The sequence below is a fragment of the Schistocerca piceifrons genome, chromosome X, assembly GCF_021461385.2.
Source record: "Schistocerca piceifrons isolate TAMUIC-IGC-003096 chromosome X, iqSchPice1.1, whole genome shotgun sequence".
NCBI lineage: Eukaryota > Metazoa > Arthropoda > Insecta > Orthoptera > Acrididae > Schistocerca > Schistocerca piceifrons.
In genome coordinates this window covers 611,581,954-611,604,897 of record NC_060149.1, presented here as the reverse complement: position 1 = coordinate 611,604,897, position 22,944 = coordinate 611,581,954, and the positions used below count along the sequence as shown (strand labels likewise).

The 22,944-nt window shown below is 40.0% G+C and overlaps 1 protein-coding gene across 1 annotated transcript in view; it reads left to right on the top strand.

Annotated features, from left to right (window-relative positions):
* The window catches only part of LOC124722894 (synaptic vesicle glycoprotein 2B-like), a 236,402-nt gene that overhangs the window by 168,307 nt on the left and 45,151 nt on the right, over positions 1-22,944 (top strand). The window contains exon 8 of the mRNA XM_047248036.1: positions 5,470-5,558. Coding sequence (XP_047103992.1) covers positions 5,470-5,558 — 89 coding nt within the window. The remainder of the gene's footprint in view (positions 1-5,469; positions 5,559-22,944) is intronic.

Below are 22,944 nucleotides of genomic sequence, written 5' to 3'. Positions count from 1 at the left end.
TAACCTCAATTTGCAGTAGGATTTTGGAGCATATACTGTACTTGAACATTATGAATCACCTTGAAGAAAATGACATACTGATACATAACCAATATGGATTCAGAAAATATCATTCTTGTGCAACACAGCACAGCACAGCACATGAAGTAATAAGTGCTGTCAACAAGGGATCTCAGATCAATTCCATATTCTTAGATTTCCAGAAGGCTTTTGATACCATTCCTCACAAGTGACTATTAATCAAATTGCATGCATATGGAGTATTGTCTCAGTTGTGTGACTGGATCTGTGAGTTCCTCTCAGAGAGATCACAGTTCATAGTGATGGATGGTAAATCATCGAGTAGAAAAGAAGTGATATCTGGCGTTCCACAAGGTAGTGTCATAGGCCCTCTGCTGTTGCTGATTTACATAAATGATCTAGGTGTTAATCTGAGCAGCCCCCTTAGATTGTTTGCAGATGATGCTGTAATTTACTGTCTAGTAAAATCATCACACGATCAATTCCAATTACAAAACGATGTAGAGAGAATTTCTGTATGGTGCAAAAAGTGGCAATTGCCACTAAACAAAGAAAATTGTGAGGTCATCCACATGGGTACTAAAAGAAATCTGATAAATTTTGGGTATACGATAAATCACACAAATCTAAGGGCTGTCAATTCGACTAAATACCTAGGAATTACAATTACGAGCAATTTAAATTGGAAAGACCACATAGATAATATTGTGGGGAAGGTAAAACAAAGACTGCTCTTTGTTGACATAAGACTTAGAAGATGCGACAAACCCACTAAGAGACAGCCTACATTACACTTGTCTGTCCTCTGCTGGAATATTGCTGCACAGTGTGGGATCCTTACCAGGTGTGGTTGATGGAGGACATCAAAAAAGTGCAAATAAGGGCGGCTTGTTTCATGTTATCATGCAATAGGGGTGAGAGTGTCAATGATATGATACATGAGTTGGGGTGGCAGTCATTGAAACAAAGGTGGTTTTCTTTGCAGCTAGATCTATTTACAAAATTTCAGTCACCAACTTTCTTTTCCAAATGCGAAAATATTTTGTTGACACCCAGCCACATAGAGAGAAATGATCATAATAATAAAATAAAAGAAATCGGAGCTCAGACAGAAAGATTTAGGTGTTCCTTTTTCCCATGCGCCATTTGAGAGTGTAATGGTAGAGAAGTAGTATGAAAATGGTTCAATGAACCATCTGCCAGGCACTTAAGTGTGAACTGCAGAGTAACCATGTAGATGTAGATGTAGATGTAGATGAAGTTTCATTTTCTGGCATATGAATACAACTTATTTAAAATAAAAATGTCATTGACCTAATGCTAATGCTTTTTCCTTTAGCAAAAATAACATAAATTGTTGCCATCTGTATATCAAGAGCTCATGTTCCATCAAACATATATAAACTCAAAATACTGGTATACCAACAAAAACCTACTGCTAATTTTGTTGCAGTAAATGGCTTTAAAGCATAAGTTTGTTTCCCTTATTTAGGGTAAGATGAATAGGGAATGTATATGTTCAAGTTTTTTTTTTCATTTTTTGCTGCAATACATGAAGCAAAATACAGAAAAACATAAGGTAAAACATAATGCTTCAGTCTGTTGTCATTACTAATAAATGCTTAAAATGCAGAAAAGAGAAAAAAATAATATACATTCTAGTGACATGTCAACAATTTCATGAGAGTGCGCACACACAAGGCTCTTACACTACTAGATTCTTAGGAATTACAGTGGATAATGAGCTACTATGGAAACAGCAAATTAACTCCGTATGTAAGAAACTCTCCATCCAACCAGGCCTTGGAAGGTCCAACTGTATCAACTGTCCAACATATCATCCTCATCTGATAGGCATCACTGATATGGAGGGGCATGTGGCCAGCACACTGCTCTGCTGGCCCTTGCCAGTTTTCATGATGACAGCCACTGCTTCTCAATCAAGTAGCTCCTCAGTTGTCCTCACAAGGGCTGAGTTCACCCGCTTGCCAACAGTGCTCAGCAGATCCTGACAGTCACTCATCCAAGAGCTAGCCAAGCTTGACAGAGTAAAACTTTAGTGATCTGAGAGAAACCAGTGTTACCACTGTGGCAGTGCTGTTGGCTGTAAGAAACTTAGCTCCATAATATTCATAATGAAGCAGCTACACAATATGCAGACAAATAGATTCTATGCACAGTATACCATGGACTCTTTGAACCAAACCAGCATTATGGGGTGACAGTTTCGGGAAACTCTAATAGTCAAGCAAGGAAGAGAGTGTTCACATTACAAAAGAAAGCAATTAGGATTATTTTAAGAAGAAAGGCTTCTGAAATATGTAGAAACTGCCTCAAAAATCTAGGCGTTGTAACCTTTACATCTTTGTACATACATATTACAATAATATGCATGACAAAAGATTGACAATAATATACATGACAAAACATAGTTCAGAGTGGATTACAAATGCTAATGTACAGACCCACGACACACAGAGGAAGAACAGTATGCAATGCATATTCTGAAAATGCTTGAAAAAGGACCCCAGTACTTGGATCAAGCTACTAAGAAGACTGTTAAAAACCTACTTTATAGTATATATTATCCTAACTTTCTAAAGAAGCTCAAAGACTATCTGATGGAAAATGAATTTTACATTGTTAAAGAGTATCTACTAAAGGAGTTTAACCAGAATGGTTGCTCTTTAGAAATAAGTGGTATTGAATGTTGTCTGTTTTTGATGTGACTTACATTACATGTACTTTTATTTACACATTTTAATCCTAAATCATCAAATAAAATTCATTTCATCAATGCATTAACCACCTCCCTACACAAAATACAACTGCACCCTGGGTAAATATGAAACTGAATGTTGAATTTGTGTCATATCCACATTGACTGAAAATTTTGTTATAATATATCTGAGTTCAGTCATTGTAACTAGTACACTACAGCATGTTTGCTACAAGGGCTTGTATTTTTACAAAAAAGCATATGACTCAGAATACATTGTGAGCCATATTGTTTTTTAAAAAATCTTCAAATGTGTGTGAAATCTTATGTGACTTAACTGCTAAGGTCATTAGTCCCTAAGCTTACACACTACATAACCTAAATTATCCTAAGGACAAACACACACACCCATGCCCGAGGGAGGACTCGAACCTCCACTGGGACCAGCCACACAGTCCATGACTGCAGTGCCTTAGACCGCTCGGCTAATCTGCATGGATTATTGTTTCAAAACCATGCTCTTTAAAATTGTGTTCTTACCTGTAAATTCTGCAGAATTTCTACAGAAACAATTTTCAATACTCTAGTACTTCTCTTAAAACTTTTCACCCTTTTCTCATATAGAACTAACATAGAAGTCCCATGTCCAAAAAAATTACAGGAATGCAGTCAGATGACATCTGTGACAACCACTGGTGTTTTGACAGATGCACATTCTGTTATTTTCAAGGCACAAAAACCGAAAGGAAGTACTGTGCAAGGGAGCTTGAAATATTGGTATGCAGAGCATTTATGGAAAGATGAACACACACACACACACACACACACACACACACACACACACACACACACACTCTATGTAAACACTACTGCCAACACACAATGAAAGATGACTGACATCAGAATTTATCAACAGTGAATATTAATAATCAATGGATGAGATAGCATTAAGTCTGTCACTCTGTATTTTGACAAGAGAGAAAGCAGAATTTCTCACAGAACTTAAGCAAAAGCTTCCATCTCTATTCATAAGGTTACTTGCTAATTTAATTTCAACTGCTTTCTTAATAACAAATCCCTATACTGGAAGTGCTTGCCATAATCTCCATGTTGTATAGCATAGGATGACTGGTGCCAAGGCAATTTTCTGCACAAGCATATTTGCTTACTTTTTGTAAGTGTATGTGATGCTTATGCTCAGTACATCAGTCCTCCATAGCACTGATGGTCTGACTAACATATAATATGCCACAACTGCAAGGATTATGAGAGATACCCACTTTACGCAAACCAAGATCATCCTTTATCGATCCTAACAGAACCCTAATCTTAGATGGTGGTCAAAAAACACATCTGAGATTAGGCCCCTTTTAGAATCTATGAAGGGTAAAGAATGAAGGATGATTTTGGTTTGTGTAAGGAAGGTGTCTGTTTTATTCCTTGAAGTTGTGGCATGTCAGATATTGGTCAGACCATCAGGACTGTGGAGGACCAATGTACTGAGCATAAAGGTCACACATGTTTACAGCAGCTAAGAAAATTTGGTATTGCTCAACACTACCTTGGCACTGGTCATACTTCTGCTGTCAGTTATTTTTGGTAGTGTAGTGGTGCTTAGAGAGAGAGAGAGAGAGAGAGAGAGAGAGAGAGAGAGAGAGAGAGAGACGGAGGGGGGGGGGGGGGAGTGTGTGTGTGTGTGTGTGTGTGTGTGTGTGTGTGTGTGTGTGTGTGTGTGTGTGTTACTTCTTGGAAGTGCTCTGCAATCCAAGGTTTTAAAGTCCTTTGCACAGTGTTTCGGTGGTTAGTGTTTAACATCCCGTCGACAATGAGGTCATTAGAGACAGAGCGCAAGCTCGGGTTAGGGAAGGAGTGGGAAGGAAATCGGCCGTGCCCTTTCAAAGGAACCATCCCGGCATTTGCCTGAAACGATTTAGGGAAATCACGGAAAACCTAAATCAGGATGGCTGGAGACGGGATTGAACCGTCGTCCTCCCGAATGCGAGTCCAGTGTGCTAACCACTGCGCCACCTCGCTCGGTCACAATGTTTCCTTTCTGCTTTTGTGCATTCAAAATGACAGAGTGTGGACTTGTCCAAACTTCAGTAGTTGTTGAAGACATCACCCAGCTGCATTCCTCTAGTATATGCCAGGAGAAACTCAGGTTTCATAAAAGTGCCATATTTGTTGCATAGCTACTACATCTGGGTTACATATACACTTAATAAAAAGAAATTCTGAGTAGCAATTCAATGCATAGTTATTTCCTGCACAGTGTGTTTTCAGTTCTGTAAGGTTATATAATTGTACTATTTTAAGGAACATTGCTGCTCACCATATAGCAGAGATGCTGAGTTGCAGATAGGCGCAACAAAAAGAGTCTCACAAGTAAAGCTTTCAGCTGTTAAGGCCTTCATCAACAATATGCAGACTGCGGTCTCAGCCTGAGACTGCAGTCTCAGGCTGAGACTGCTGTCATGTGTGTGAGTTGTGTGTGTGTGTGTGTGTGTGTGTGTGTGTGTGTGTGTGTGTGTGTGTGTGTGTTAATATGTCTGTCTATTGTTAACAAAGGCCATAACCACCAAAAACTATAATTTTGAGAGTCTTTTTGTTGTGCCTATCTGCGACTGAGCATCTCCGCTACACGGTGAGTAGCAGCTTTCCTACTCATAATATTGTTACATTGCATCCTGTATTTTCCATTGTTTGATTGTACTATTTCTTTCTTTCAGTTTTGGAATTCCTTCCTTCAGTTGTTTGTGTACCCTCATCGTAGGTTGACAGCAGTGCTTGTCATTTTGTGGTTTACTGTTTCATTTGGGTGAGTTCATAGTGTAACAGGAGTCTAAATTCTTATCATATTTTCTATGGATGAATTTCATATATATTTCCTATATGATGTCCTAGAATTATACATGTTTCAGTTTGATGAACATATAAATCTGACTCAATGTTTTTGTACATTGTTGCTCATAACTTTGCTCTGCAATGTTTCAAAAATATTAACATGCACATGGGTTACACCCTAAACAAACAAAAACTTGACATATAAGTACCACAAATGGCAGTCAAAAAGGTTAAAATACCTTGCTAATATATTGATTTCCTTTGTTTTGATGGTTATCAGCGAAAAAGCTATGCCTTGTAAATGTTACTGTAAAAGTAAGATAATTGGTAAATCCTAGAATTAACCAATGAAACCTAAGATTTACCATTGCAGTGTGGTAAAAGTCCAAAATTTCTCATTATGTTCATAGATTTCAGACTTTTACCAAGAGACATTGTTAAACCTATGGATTTATCAGTGCTAACTGGTACAAGCTGGGTCGAAGACTCCCGCCTCTGTTGTGCAGGTTCAGCCAAGTTTCATTGTTGCCAATTTTGCATTCAGATAAGTTTCTTTGTTGGCAATTATGAGGTCTCAGTCCACTCACTGCTATGTAGTTTCAGCACCGTGTGTACGGTCATCTTTGCAACTCATTTTAGTGGTCTTTCTCCTGCAGCTTCGCATCAGAATGAGTGATGTTATGCGTAACAGATTTTATGAACTTTTAAGTGAATCAGTGAATAAGAAGAAGGACAACAATTTTTATGTAACTGCTGAGTAGTATAATATTCTGTTAAGTAAAGCGAAAAATGCAGAAATCGTTCCTGATGAAAAATCTGTTCACTACAGACATTGGAATTGGAGGTGAAGAGAAACTCATAGCACTGGTGTCTACTGGAAAATAAGAAATTTGTTATTATGTTCATTTTGATGAACTGTTTAATGTACTATATGAAACCCACATTGCTATAGTACACGGATGATTGTGGAACTGAATCGTAAATACAAGAATGTGACTACTGAATGAATCATTTCTTATTTGAGATTATGTGAACCATGTCAGAAAAATGCTTATGTAAATCATCTTCCATATAATTTGAAATGCCACAATAGTCAGCCTAGTTGTAGCAAAAATTAATGTTCACAAGGTAACAGTTTTTACAAAAATTTTCACTAATATGGAATATTGCTTATTATAATCACATTGGAATGTAATAATGTTCAAAACACATAAATTTACAATAAATACAAACTATTTCAATAAATCGCTAAGCTGATTTTTTTAAATGAATATGGTTTATCTAGTTGGTATGGGTACGTCCTAAGATTCACCAACGTCTCTTGGTAAAAGATCGAAATCTAGGCATATAATAAAAAACTTCAGACTTGTACCACACTGTGATTGTAAGTCTTGGGTTTCACCAGTTAACTCTAGGATTTACCAATCATCTTACTTTTACAATGACATACACACAAATAAAATGTATGTTGAATGACTTATTACATGATATGTTCTATTATCAGAAATTGTATATAGAAGTAATATATACAACCTGCACCAATTTCTGCAATTATTTGTTTCCATACAATGGTGGCTACACCATTAGACATTAACTGTGGGGTTTTTACAATGTACAACTGATGACTAATTATGTCTCTTTATCCAGTAAACATCTTCTTTTTGTGATGTATCCCCAGATAGTGCCTCACCCTTTACTAATATGTTATTTTCTGTCTAATTGCAAGATTTTGCAATGACTGAATCTTTCCTAGATGTGTCACTGCTTTTGTTATAGCAAGAACAAATGTGATTTATGGAACATAGTGCTTTATGGAGAAGCATGTAAGATATGTGCAGTATAGAATGTTCATAGTGCGAAACACATTGACTGAACAACAGTAATACAATTTACAGAATAGTCCAAACACCCATTTGTGACTGCTTAAATAATATCGTTAGGCTCACCAGAGCACCCCAGGTGACCAACCCAGGTGGCCTCTACAAGCGGATCTGTGAACTGCATGGATGCACAGTCTCTCAAATGGCACACATCATGATTGAAGGCACACCACTCCTCCCTTCTACAGGGTGGGAAAACCACATGCGTATATAAAAACACTAGGCATAGAAAAATACATGGTACAGAAAAAATGCAGGTTACAGAAAAAAAGCACTTGGTACCATAAAAAAAGGAAGCTCAGATTTCTTAAGACACTGAGATGTCATCCATTTCATTGCCTGCCTATGGTGGTTGCTGCAGCATGTGTCGGGCAGGCTCTGGCAAGTAGAGGCAGAAGTGATCAGGGAGCAGTTTGGCATGCTATCCCCCCTCTTGTGAGGCAGTAGGTCAGATCGGGGATGGTGTCTCCATAGCAACATCCTTGTTGAGGTCAGCAGTTGGCACTGGAGATTTCAGCTGGGGCATCAGAGATAATGGCTGCATAGGTACCAGCAATGGAGGCAGTGGTGGTTGTGGCATCAATTGCAGTGGGGACAGCACCAGCAATGACAGTCGAGGAGTGGGGATGGAGGTAGGAACTGCAGAAAGTGATTACCAAGCAGTAACCGCAGCTGCCGTGTGAACCGGCCTTCTGCGACACAGGAACAGGTGTCGGGGATGGAGTAGGTAGTGGCTCCTCCAGAACAGACTCTGTTGTGCATGGCCACAGTCGGTCAAAGTGACAAGACATCTGCCTGACAGGAGTGCGGATGACTCACAGGCGTCAGCCCCAGTGACACTCAATGAAGGCAGGAACTCAGTTTGGTCAATGGCTGAAATCATGAGCCGAGACAGGTGCATTTGACCAGAGTTGATGTGGAGCCAATGATGCCAGTGGATGCAGGAGGTGAAGGAGGATCTGTCACTGGCATCCATGAAGCAGCTCTGCCACACTCTTGTCCCCCACCATAGTGGAACGATATGAACTCAAAAAACTCTTTAAAGCAGCTTCAGAGGACCTGGCAGACACATACTCCCACATTTGAGTTTCAAATGTCCAAACCAAGCATTTGGCCTCATCATTAGATTGAGGATGAAATGGGGTGGCTGTGGTAAACACTACTAGTCTGACAAAAAGATGAAAATTGGGGTCCGTAATCAGTAACCATGTTATATGGATGTTCCTCAATTGCAGCAATCTTAGACAGGGCCAAAATAGTGGCTGCCACGGATGTGGATGGACAATGTGCCTCATAGGGAACCTTGGAATAGCCATCCAATACAATAAGTGAATACTGATTTAAGAAGGGCCAGCAATATTGACATGTAGTCACTGCCACGGGGACTACAGTGTTAGGCAGGGGATAAAGACACCCACGGGGCCACCTGTTGCTGAACACAGTGAGTGGAACTGACGGTAAGCCATGTAATGTCCCAGTCTATGCTGGACCAACACACATGCCGACAGGCCATAGCTTTCATGCAATGACCAACATGCAGAAGCCACAGTACATTATGACATAAGTAAGCTGGAGTCACAATCTGGAGAACAACATCCACCATAGCTAAGAAAAGAGCCTTGTTAAACACAGAAATGCGGTGCTGGAGGAAGAAGTAATTACACAAGGGATACAAGGCACAGCCTGAGGGTTTTTCCAGCCAACTGTGCTGCACAAAAGAGAGGACATGACAAAGTGCAGCGTCTGCAGTGACAGCCAATGCTATCGTGGCACTAATAAAGGGGAAACCATTGACCACATTCTGGTCCTCAGTACATAAATAGAAACAAAGCAACTCATCCTTTTTAAAGGCTGGGTCTGTCCTGACTTGGAGGCAAGATAAGGCCTCAGCTTTGGTGGGTTGTGCCATCGACTGGTAATGGAGCTGATAATGATAATGGGAGTGGAAGAGAGCCCATCGCTCCAAACGATGCACTGCCTTGCCTAGCACAGAAGCCAAAGGGTTGAAAACAGCAACCAATAGCCTGTGATCCATGATTAAATGGAACTTAGAACCATAGAAGAAGACATGAAATTTCTTGATGGCTAAAGCTACCTTTTCAATATGAGAATTCTGCTGCTGATTGCGAGTTAAAGTCTCAGAAGCATAAGCAACGTTTTGTTCAGACACATTGACATATCTGTGCACCAAGACTGCACCATGACTGTAATGAGAGGCATCTGTAGCCAACACAAGATGCTGACTCCACTCAAAAGTGGTTGGAAATGGTGCAGATTGAAGCTTATATTTAAGGAAAGGGAACACTCGATCACAAGCTGGGGACCAGGAAAAAGGCATGTTTTTATCCAAAAGTGCATGCAGGAGTTGAGGAAGAGTGGATGCGTCCAGCAAAAACTTATGGTGGTTATGCCACTTTACCTATAAATGCTTGCTGGCCTTAACAGAGGTCAGCTGTGGCAAAGCTGCAATCGAATCAACATGGTGATGCAACAGGTTGACTTCTGTGTGAGAAATGTCAAAAACAAGGTATTCAATTGACAGCTGAAAAAATTGAGATTTGGCAAGATTACTCTTGAGAACCACAGACTGCAAAACAGAAAACAATGCTAGGAGACTGCTAAGGTGGTCTTCAGTGGAAGAACACTAAACAGTGCTATTGTCAAGGTAACTGATGCAGCTGGGCACAGAGGCTGTCAACTGTTCTAAAAAACGCTGAAAATTCTGGGCATTCTAGTGATGCCAAAAGGCAAGCATTGATACTGATATAGGTTGAAAGGTGTATTGACAATGAGAAGGTGGCTAGTGGCCTCATCCTAGGGGAGTTGGAGGTACACTTCTGACAAATCAGTCTCGGAAAAGTAGTGGCCACTTGGTAATTTTTGAGCAGCTTGTCAGGACAGAGCAAAGGATCTATCCTGGACTGTGAATTAATCATAACACTGAAGTCACCACAGAGGCATAGCTTACTTGTTGGCTTCTTAACGATGACCAGTGGTGTAGCTCTTCACAGGAAGAAATAGACCAAATGACATTGAGCGATGTCAAATTGTGTAATTGAACCTTGACAGAGTCACTCAATATGACAGGTGCCTGCCATGCCCAGACTCTTTCATGCCTGAAAACCAGCAGCAAAACCAAGCCAAGGGGAAAACAGAGATGAATACTCAGAGCAGAGGGACTCCAGTTGCTGATACAAAACTTGATCCGACAATAACATTGCCTCAGTGGTAATGGAGAAACCAAAAGTATTAAACACATATAACCCAAAAAGGTCTGCAATATGGGAATGATCCACAACAAGGAAGGTGAGAGGGAGAACAACAGATTTTTAAAAGACAGGAGTGGAGAACTTATGTAGGATCAAGATCTGCTGTTTATTGTAGCTAACCAACTTCTGTGAAACCTCTGTGAATGAAGGAGAGCCCAAGTCCACATATCTTTGTGCATTTACTAAAATCAGTTCAGCTGATTCAATGATAATCTGGCTGGATCTTAAAAAGGAGCAAGTTGGCACAACAACTGATAAATGCACAGCAAAAGCCTGCAAAGAAAGAAAGCCCTGTACAGGTTGGCATCACCCACACTAAAAATCTGGAAATGCTGGAGTAACCATGTCTTGTAGAAGTCCCAATCTTCAGCTGATTCATCATATGTCACTTGCATTTTTAGCAGTTTATTAAACACACATAAGTCAATAACCAATTTGTTCAGGGAGACGGTCATTGTAGAGACTCTGTTTCTGTCCATCAGTACTATTGTGTCTGCCACATTGAAGATGGGCAACACACCGATGTGATGTGGCCTTTCATTCAACACTTGTTGCAAACTGGCCAATCTTAGGGCATGGAGCATGCTTATGTTGGACAAAGCAGTAGGGGCAAGATGGAAGGGGGGCACATGGCTGCTATTGTACCGTGGCCTGTTGGTGCTGTGGAGATAACCAACTCTGTCCCATGCAACGAAGGTCATACTGCTGCAACAGCTTCCCCATCATCCCAAACACTTGCAGTGTTCCTAACAAGGGTTGACTGAGCAACATCCGATATCCGATACCTCCCCTCCCCCCCCCCCCCCTCCCACCTGCCATGCAACAAACTAGCAATCTGATTGCTTGCAGCCTGTGACACTTCAAAGGACTGTGCTATACTGAGCACATCCGTAAGTGTCAGATTCTCACACTGAAGTGCTTTTTTGTGGACTTCCCTATCCACAACCAGACGAATAAATAATAACATTACACACCATGTGATTGGTGTAGGGTTTGTGATGGGTACTAGTGATAAATTTACAACAATGGCTCAACCTGTTTAGTTCTACAGCCCAGGCTGTGTAATATTGGACTGGGTGTTTCTGACAATGATAAAATTCTACAAACATCACATTAATATGCATTCTGTCACAGTAATATGTTGAGAGAAGCTAGCACATTTCATCAGATGATAGGCTGGCTGGATCTCAAAAAGGAGAAAGTTCTCACAACAACTGATAAATGCACAGTGAAAGCCAGGAAAGAAAGAAAGCCCTATTCAGGTTGGCATTGCCCATGCCAAAAATCTGGAAATGCTGGAGTAACTATGTATTCTAGAAGTTCCTGTCTTCAGCTGATTCATTATATGCCAGAAAGGGCAATGTTGTACTGACAGGAGAATAACCTGTCGCAAACGTGCAATGGTCACGTGATCGAGAGCAGTGAGGAGAGACTACTGTTGTTCCGCGAAAGCTTGCTGCTGGGGAATGATACATTGGAGTATTTCTTCCATCAAGATGTTTGTTGGGTCACTTAGCACTGATACTAACACATGGAGAAAATGTAAACCTCACTTATCACCAAGTTTATTACAGCAAGAACACATGCAATTTATGGAACATAGTACATTATAGAGAAACACATAAGATACAATGAAGTACAGGTGTGCATAGCACTCAATACATTGACTTTACAACAGTAATACAAGTTCCAGAATAGGCTGAGCACGCATTTGCAATCACTTAAATAATACTGTTTCCCTGCTAACTTACCAAAGCTTGCAAGGGGCCGATCCAGGTGGCCTCTATAAGGCAGCCTGTGAACTGTATGGATAAGCAATCTTTAAAATCATCCGCATCATGAGTGAAGGCGCATCAGTTTTTTAATCCTTTATTACTATTTCCTGTTTCTGCTTTCTATCTTGTAATATTGAAATGATATATTTGATTTCTGTGGGCCACATAGTATTATGTATGGTGTTTTACATTTGAGTACTGGTAATTCCTTGAAACACTTGCCCATATACTTATATCTGGATGTTCCTGATTATTAAACACTCTTGAATTTCAGTCAGAGATAAGTTAGGTGAAGAATAATGTTTAAGTTATGAGTAGAAGCTCTATCTGAAGGCTTTTTTTTCTGATTGTTTCTTTCATACTTTCATTTGCTGTTTTTTTTTTCTTTTTTTACCAAGAATTCTTTGAAATATTTGTTTTTTGGATCGTAAATTCTGTTTTTGTAATAAATTCAAATGCCATAATAGACATTTGACCAGGCTCATTCTGTACCTTACATTTTCTATGTGGAAACCTCATCCTTGGTACAATGGCATGAAACACAATCTGTGTAGAAAATTTGTCATAATAAAAGTTTAGCATTGGGTGTGTACTGCTACTGAGTAGATACACAGAATTATTTTGTATTTTTATTGCATTTTAACGCTCTAAACATGCATTATAGAAACAGATTTTAACTGACTTACTTTTAAAATTAAAACCCTTCAAAGTCAAAATATCACTCATTGCTGCATGGCCAGTATCCCTAAATGAGGGGAACACACTGACTGACAAAAAAGTGTAGCACCAGGAAGACATGGATGAATTTCAATTAAACTTTGTACACATACACGCCATTGGTGGGTATGTAAATGATTAGTGTTGCAATTCTCTGTGACAGGTAGAATAGCCACCAGAGTGCATTAGTTTTTCATGTTTAGTGTTGTTACCAGGTATATAAGGGGCATGGACAATGACAGATGCTGAGTGATCACTGTAAAGGAATGATTATACCACATACACATGTGAGACTGCATTATCAGCAAGTGACAGAGGTTTTAAAGGGGTCTCATTGTGGGTCTCCATATGTCTGTCTGGGCTAATCACGCAATTTCCAGATTTATGTGGCATTCAGATGTGAAAGTGCCATGATATTGGACTGCATGGGAAGATATTGACAGGCATACTTTTCATCAATTTCCCGGTCGAACACATCTGATTGCCACAAGGCAGGTTTGTCTTACTGCATACCAAATGTACTGTGACCCCTTCACATCTGCATCTACCATCCAAGAATAAGTAATGTAATCCCTAAAACATTCCATGTCATCCTGCACCATTGCTTGGAGACAAGCAGCACATGAACTATGGAATTACCATCCCATGCATAGGCTGCCATTAACACCACAATACAAATGGCTGTGTTTGCAGTGGTTCCATGACTGGGAAGCATGGACTGTTGAAGAATAGCATTGCACTGTGTTGGGTGATAGCCACAGCTCTGCAATAACCTCAATGACCGCAGTTGGTGAGTATGATTTTGACTGTGAAGGAGATCCCATTCTTCCAGTGTTTCAGAGAGTCACAGTGGCTTTACTCCTGATGTCATGGTGTTGAGAGCCACTGGGCATGACTTCAGGTCATGAGTGGTACTGATGGAGGGAACTCTCACAGCACAATGATATGTTGTGGACATCCTGCATCCTTGTGTGTTACTTCTCATGTGACAGTATCATGATGTCATTTTTCAAGAGGACAATACTAATCCACACATTGAATGTACCTCTATGAATGCTATGCATGGTGCTGAGATACTTCCACAGCTATAAAGTTTCCCAAACTGTCCTGACAGAACATGGATGGGACCACCTCAGACAGCAACGCTGTTCCATCACCAAGTATCGAGGATATCAATGGCCAGTTACAACAATTGTGATCCAGCTTGCCCCAGGAGAGGATACAATGGCTTTATGACATCTTTCCCAACCAAATCAGTGCAGACATCCATCCACGTAAGAGGGGATGGCAGTGTTATACTGATAAATGAGCTCATATTGCTGGTTGTTAGCAGCATCCTACTTAGACAGTGAATGGACAATTCCACCATGGTTTGATATCAAAATTCAAAAAATGCTGTGGAAGCAGAAATAGTTTTACTCTCTGTTATAAAAGGTCTGTGGAACTCTCAACAGCCAAAACAGCAGAAATTCATGTGTCTATAAAAAGATCGGGGCAAGAAGCATACAACTTCCACCTTCATACCACAACAAATGGTCTCATCAAGAAACCATGAAAATGTTGGTCCTACACTATGTGGTTCAAAGGCTTCTATCCAGTCACTCATCAACCAGTTGAGTGCAGCAGTAGAAGACAGCAAAAGGGAAGATAAAGTTTTAAATTTCACATTTAGAAAAATCATTCATGCAGTAGGACTATACAGACATACTGTTGTTTGACCATCATACAGACTACCATATGGAGGATGTAGAAATAGGCATCCCTGGCACTGAGAAGCAACTGAAAGGGTTGAAAGGAAATATGTCATCAGATCTACATGGACTCCCAGTTCAGTTTTACAGAGAGTGATTAGCATTGTTCCCTAACTTAACCTGCATTCATCATGAATCTCTTGCCTAGTTCATAAGTCCCAAGTGACTAGAAAGAAACATAGATGACTCCTGTACATAAGAAGCATAAAATAACAGGCCCATTAAATTAGATACCAATATTGTTAACATCAGTTTTTAATAGAATTTTTGGACATATTCTGTGTTCAGATATAATAAATTTTCTTGAGACAGAAAAGCAACTGTTCATAAATCGGTGCATATTTATAAAGCATTCTGCATGTCAAACTCAGCTTGCTCATTTTTCACACAGAATCTTACTAGCAATAGATAAAAGGTAACAGGCACATTCCATATTCCTAGTTTTCCAGAAAGCATTTCACACAGTACCCAGCTACATATTGTTAATAGACGTCCAAACCTACAGAATAGTTTCCCTGGTATGTATGTTTCTCAAAGGTTTCTTAAGTAATAGAACCCAGTATCTTTTTCTGGATGATGAGAACTTATCAGAAATAAGAGTAACATCAGGAGTTACCTAGAGAAGTGTAATAGGACTGACCACATTGTCTAAAAGATCTTATGGATAAGCTGAGTAGCAATCAGCAACTGTTTGCTGGTTATGTCATTGTGAATGGGAAATCCACTGTAGGAGATCACAGGATGATTTAGAAAGAATTTCTATTTGGTGTGATGAATGGTTGCTTGCTTTAAATGTAGAAAACTGCAAGTTAATGGAGATGAGTAGGATAAATATGCCTGTACAGTATTTAGGATGCTGGTTGCCATAGTTACATCGATTATATATCTAAGTGTAACATTACAAAGCAGTACTAGAAAGAGCATATAAGTTTGGTAGTAGGGAAGGTGAATGGTTTACTTTGCTTTCTAGGGAGAATTCAAGAAATGTGTGTCTCATCAGAAAGATGACCATGTATAATACTCTAGTGTGCCCGATCTTGAGTACTGCTCACATCTTTTGGATACCCACCACTTCAGATGAAAGGAAGACAATGAAGGAATTCAGAGGCCTGCTGCTAGATTTGCGACCATGGAGGGAAGACAACATTGTTCTGAGAAACACTGTTGAGAAAATTTAGAGAACTGATATTTGTGGCTGGCTGGAGAATGTTTCTACTACCGATGATGTACATTTTGCGTAAGGACCATAAAGACAAGATAAGAGAAATTAGGACTCGTACAGTGGCACATATACAGCTTTTTCCCACATTCCACTTGCAATTGGACAGGAAAGGCAATAGTAGTGGTACGAGGTACCCTGTGCCATGCACCATATGGTGACTTGCAGAGTATGTATGTGGATGCAGAAGTTCTTTGTAAATTTGACTCAGTTTTATAATCACTGACGTAACATCATACACCTCTCAGCACATGAAGTTTCATTTTGTTTCTTCCTCCCCTTCTGGTGCTTCACTTTTCTTGTCAGCCACTGAAATTACATTAGCTACTGAATTTGTAACTAGCCAACATGGTTCTGTTTTACAGCTGTAAATGAAAACTAAAACCATGATGATGGGAATGTCTGATCAAAAGATAGGGCCTTAAGAACAATAATAAATTTATTTTTGCACATAATATGAGTTATTCAAAGCTTGAAAATTGTTAATATCTGTTACACTTCAATAAAAATGTAAAATTATGACTTTCAGAATATTTTACTAACTAATTTGTAGATATCATTCCTGGAGTTTTCCTTAACACATTTATCACTGAATTTATTATTTATCATACATTTTTGCTTCCTAGTTTTGGACTATAGACCAATTTTACATTTTCCTTAACATATCTGCCCTCATTCTTAATACTGGAATTTAAGTCACATAGTAGAAGGTACACTTGATTGATTAACTGTACATCAGAGACTCTGAAATCACCATTGAAACATTTTATTGGAATATACAAACACTCCATCTTTGATAGTGTATTGTACTGTGGGTTCCAAACAACAGTACGTCCACAATGCACCAAAGTCCATTCTTCATCCACATACAAGTGAACAATGGTTAAGAACATAAACATAAACATAAAAAAATTTTCAAATGTGTGTGAATCCCTAAGGGATCAAACTGCTGAGGTCATCGGTCCCTAAAGTTACACACTACTTAAACTAACTTACACTAAGAATAAAACACACACACACACACACACCCCGCGCAATCTGTGACATGGCACCTCAAACCGCACGGCCACTCCATGCAGCAAACATAAACATAGAAACAACTCAACTGCTGATACAAGCAGTTGCTGACAATAAATATGAACACAACATGAATACAATTACCTGCTGCACTGTGCATATAAAGAGTAGGGCTCTGGTATACGGTATGATGGATGCTGTGCCATTTGCACCAGTCATGTGACCCACCACAAGCAGCATCTGGTGGCTAGCCCACACAGATGCTGCTGGCGAAATATTCAAAATGTAGTGTGCCGGTGGCCTAGTAGCACAGACATTTCTAAGTATTCGAACAGGCTTATAGTATCCCTCCCCACTTACAGAAAGGATGTTCCACTGACGCAGGCATCGGGGTGAATTTTGAAACATGTGTCTGCGTCAGATGCCATAGGCAATGGCAGCAGAGGCAGGAGTAGATACTGAGCCTGAACAGTGAGTAGGAGCATAAGGAAGCTTGGACAGTTGCTGACGGAGGAGGTGAAAGCAGTGGTGGTGGGCCTGTGGCCCTCGTTGTGGCTTGATGATGCACCTGGTCATGATGACGTGCCATCAGCCTATCACTGGTACACAACATACAGAGGTAGTAACCTCAGTAGCTGTGGACCATAGCAGGAATCCACTTCAGCCACTGACCAAACCCATGAGCTCAGACCACAGAGCCAGGAGAGAACCATGACAAGGGACACACCAATGAGCCTTGGGGCTGGGGAGGGAGGGGGGGGGGGGGAGGCAGCATGGCAGATGCAGGAGGGTGCATGGCTGGTGACTGTGGAGCATCTCATCTGGACTTGATCCCCAACTGGCACAAACCTGTAGGAAGTCAAGAAGCATGTCAAGACTTCATCTGTGGAGGACTCTGTGGCATACTTCTTCATTTGAACCTTGAATGTGCAGAAGAGAAGTTATGTCTTGCCATTAGATTGGTGGTGAAAAGGAGGAGCAGTCATGTTGCAAATGTCTTGATGCAGACACAAACTGCGAACCATCATCCATCACAAACATATATAAGGTAATCCTTCAATAGGAGACATGTTGGAGAGGGCCTGAGGCATAGCCGTGACTGACATTGAAGGACAGCAGATAATATATGGAAATTGAGAGAAAGCATTGACAGTCAACAACCATCAAGAATTGAGGAAGGATCCCATGAAATCAACATGGACACATTCCCACATATGCTACAGTGTGAGCCACAGGGAGAGCATTGCAGCACCGCCAGTCGGGTAGCAGACTGAGAACAGGTCATAACAAGATGTTCAATGTCCCCATTGATGTTGGGGCAAAACATATGTTGACAAGCCAGTAACTTGGTATGTTAGACCCCCCCCCCTCCCCCCCTCCCCTCCCCCCCCCCCCCCCCGGGCACACACACACACACACACACACACACACACACACACACACACACACACACACACACATAATGTCCCTGATGCAGGAGCTGAAACACATCCCGCTATAGGGTGGCCGTGATCACAACCCTAGGCAACAACCCATCTGTTATTAAGAGAATAACACTATCAAATACCGAAAGGTGGTGACAAAGGGCAAAATAGCTATGCAAGGGCTCAGAAACTTGCACTGAGGCCTATCCAGCCAACCAGGCTGAATGAGATGAACAACTTGATGCAAAACCAGATCAGCAATAACAGGAGCTGAGATCCAGTAACCCTTAATAGGAAGCCCTTCCACTTTATGTTGTGCCTCAATATCTAACTGAATACAAAGGAGTTCATCATGATGAAAAATAAGATCTGGCCTCGTCAGAAGCCAGGACAGCACACCAGTGTTGGCATGTTGTGTGGCAGGCCAAAAATTTATTTCATGCTTTTAGTGAGACAAAAACAAGGCTCAGTGCTGGCGGCAATGTGCTGCTTTGTCAATGAATGAAGTAGAAGGATCAAAGAACAAAACAAAGGGATTGCTGCCAGAACTGAGATGGAACTTAGATCCATATAAGAACACATGAAACTTTTTAAGGGCATAGACGATCGCAGACACTTCCTTTTCAAATTCAAAGTAGTGCTGCTGAGTGGAGTTAAGCATTTTTGACTGTAAGCTATCAGACGTTCAGAACCATTCTCATGTCAGTGTGTGAGGATGACCCCAATCCATAGTGAGAGCTGTCTGTAGCCAGAACAAGGTGGTGGCCAGGACGGAAAGTAGCCATGATCCGTAACAATAAATACTGTATGGATGTTGTCCAAAAGTGCATGTAAATTTATGGGAAACAATCTGTGCAAAAGGATCATACAAAATTTTACATTAAGTTGTACAAATAATAATACATACAAAATTCTACAAAAAATATATACAAAGAATAATACTTGGTCATACAAGACACAGTAATACAATATTTTAAACATGTATACTAACAGTATTGTAACTGTATAGTCTGTTTGCCCTAAGGCTTTACTTTTGTCTTCACTGAACAGGAAGGCCTTATGTTCGCTATAATAATTCAGTAAAGATTTTACCACACTCAACAGCTGTCCATCAGATTTAAAAAATTAACAGAAACTTTAGTGGATGAAAGACAGTGTTTTCAATGTTGCCTTAATATAAACATCATCAGAATTATTTATTGGCTTAAATAGTCACTTACCAAGTAAAAACATTGTTCAAGTAGAAATTCTTGAAATTTTACTTTAAATCTGTTTTCATCTTCTAACTTTCTGATGTTAGCTGGCAGTATGTTGTAAAGTTTTGTACCCATATGGCTCACATGCCTTTGTGTCTGTGTTCTTTTTGTTTGCTGAGTATAGAGTGCTGTGCTATTTCGAGTATTGTAGTTACGCAAGACGGCATTTGTCTGAAAAATCTGCAAGGTGGTCCCTAATGTTAGAACTTTAAGCTTGTTGAATAAGGGTTTGAATTGTGTCTGTGGGTGACTGTATGTTATTATTTGGATAGCCCTTTTCTGCAACAGAAAGATTTGTTTTAGACAGAAAGTGGTGGAACCCCAAAATATTATTCCATATGTTGCAAGAGGCTGAACATAGCCGAAATATGCCATCCTGGCACCCTCTACAGTACAAACATTTGCAATAATTCTAAGAGCAAAACAAGCTGAGCTAAGTTTCTGCAAAATCATGATCATTAAAATTAAGATTTTCATCTACATGAATCCCAAGCAATATTTTTGATGCCATTCTGTTTATTGCTTTGTCACTCAACAACAGATCAAGATTTATATTTTGACATATTTTGCCAAATTGCATATGATTTGTTTTATTTGCAATTAATGTCAACTGGTTTGTATTGAACCAAATGTGGACATTCTTTATTACTTGATCAGTAGTAGTTTGCAGCATCTGCTTTTGTGCACCTATTATCACACTAGTGTCATCTGTGAATAGTATGGCCTTTGCTGCTCCATCTGAGGTGTGAAAGTCATTTATATAGACAAGGAACAATAAAGGACCTAGATTACTGCCTTGTGGCACTCCTATTTCCACTTTTTTTTTTTTTTTTTTTTTTTTTGCATCTGCTACTAAATTTATTTTGTTGTTGGAGTAATCTGACATCAGTCCTACAATCTGTGTTCTGTTTTGTAGGTATGATTCAAACCACTTTTTCCCTGTCCCATGAATACCTAACGCTTGGTAAAGTTGTACTTCAACCCTGCAGTGTGTAAGACTGTGAACGAGGTGCACAAGTTATGTAAATGCTTTTCTGTGGATCACCCATTATGATGATGTCATTGAGATAATTGATGCACCCCATAACAGACATTATCAGTTGTTCCAAAAAATTCTGAAAAATCATTGAGGCCATAACCATACTGAATGGAAGATGCTGATATCAGTACAATCCAAAGGACGTGTTAGTTACAAGGAGCTCTTTGTAGTCCTCATCCAATGTAACCTGTAAATAAGCTTTAGATAAATCAGTTTTGGAGAAAAACTGGCCTCCATTGAGTGTAGCCAATAACTTATCTGAATGGGGCACAGGGTAGCTGTCAATGATAGATTGAGTGTTAACTAAAACTTTAAAGTCCCAGCAGAGGGCAAGATGACCAGTCAGATTTTTAACTATCAAGGGGGGAGAGGGGGGGGGGGGGTAGACAACTCACTCAATATAATAGTTTGTACGATCCTCAGAGACATCAGTCTGTGCAATTCTGATTTCGCTTCTTTATGCAAAAGATTTGGAGTAGGATAGGACACACAACACACATGAAGAAAGCTTGACCATGCTGTTAAGTTCCAGGGTAATGTAGGCCACAAAATTAGTGGCACAACCTAACCCATCCAAGGAAAAAGACTTGAACTCAGAACACAGAGAATCTAACTGCTGGTAAGGGACCTGCTTGGAAACTAAGGTAAACCATATCCAAAATGGAGAAACCAAAAGCATTGAAAGCATCCAGCTCAAACAAATTTGTTGTACCAGCATCATCCACCACCAAAGAAGTCAAGGAACAAACAACAGATTTATACATACTGGGAGCCATAGATTGTCCCAAAATTAGAATATGCTGGTTATTGTAACTTACCAAATGTTTAGTGACTGGAGACAATGCCGGAATCCCAAATCCATATAAGATTATGAGTTCAGTAAAGTCACAGGTCTGCCTATGTTGTAGTCTGAGCATTTTTTCCATTACTCGCACTTTAATAAACAGTTTTTGTGATTTGTAAACACTCTGGATACCCAGTTAACATCCATGTCCATATCTGCGGGAGGGGTCTGGGAACAACACACTGATGCTATCTGTCCTTTTTTTCCTACAGTTGTTGTAAATTGCCCAGTGCTTGTGGTTGTTGTTTGGCATGTCCCTGTCCAGTGCAGCACTGCAGGAAGCTGCATTTGTACAGCCACCATGTTCTCCTCCTACAGAGAACTGATGACCAGAAATGGGAGCCACCATGGCAATGTCACACTAAGTCTTAGTCTGAGCATTAGCGGCATATGATGCTTTAAAAGGATGAGTAATATTTAACACTTCAGCCAAAGATGGATTCTTGCACTGCAGTGCACACTAACACAATCCTTGTCAGGAGAAAACCAAATGATGGCATCAGGAACAATAAAATCAGCATAGGAACGATGATGATCTTCAGCAACAAAGTGACATATGCAACAAGGGCCAGGAGTTCAACCAGACAAGATCGATAAGACTGGTGGGGCTGTTTATGGCAAGATAGAACTCTACATGCATTGCAATTCTATGTGTGTATTTACAGTGATAATTGGACAACAACTTACAGATTTTGTCAAACAAAAGCAACTTGGATTCTTGAAGTGAGTTTAACAACAACTGGGAGATCTGAAGAGAAATCCAAGAAAGCAACAAAGCCTTACGTACAGGGTGACAAGTATCAGGCTATATGAAATAAAATCAGCATAACTTCTGAACAGTTTGTGTTGGGACATTAAAACTGCATGGTTGGTGGCTGTGAATGATGGGAATTAGTATGTATTGTATGCTTTGGTTTAGCAGTGAAGCCCACTTTCATTTGGATAGATTTGTCATTAAGCAAAATTGGCACATTTGGGGGACCAAGAATCCACATTTCATGATTGAGAAGTCTCTTCATCCTCAACAGGTGGTTGTGTGTTGTGCAATGTCCAGTCACGGAATAATCAGTGTGATATTCCTTGATGACACAGTGACTAGTGAATGGTGTGTGAAAGTTTCAGAAGATGATTTCATCCCCATTATCTGGAGTGCCTCCCCCCCCCCCCCC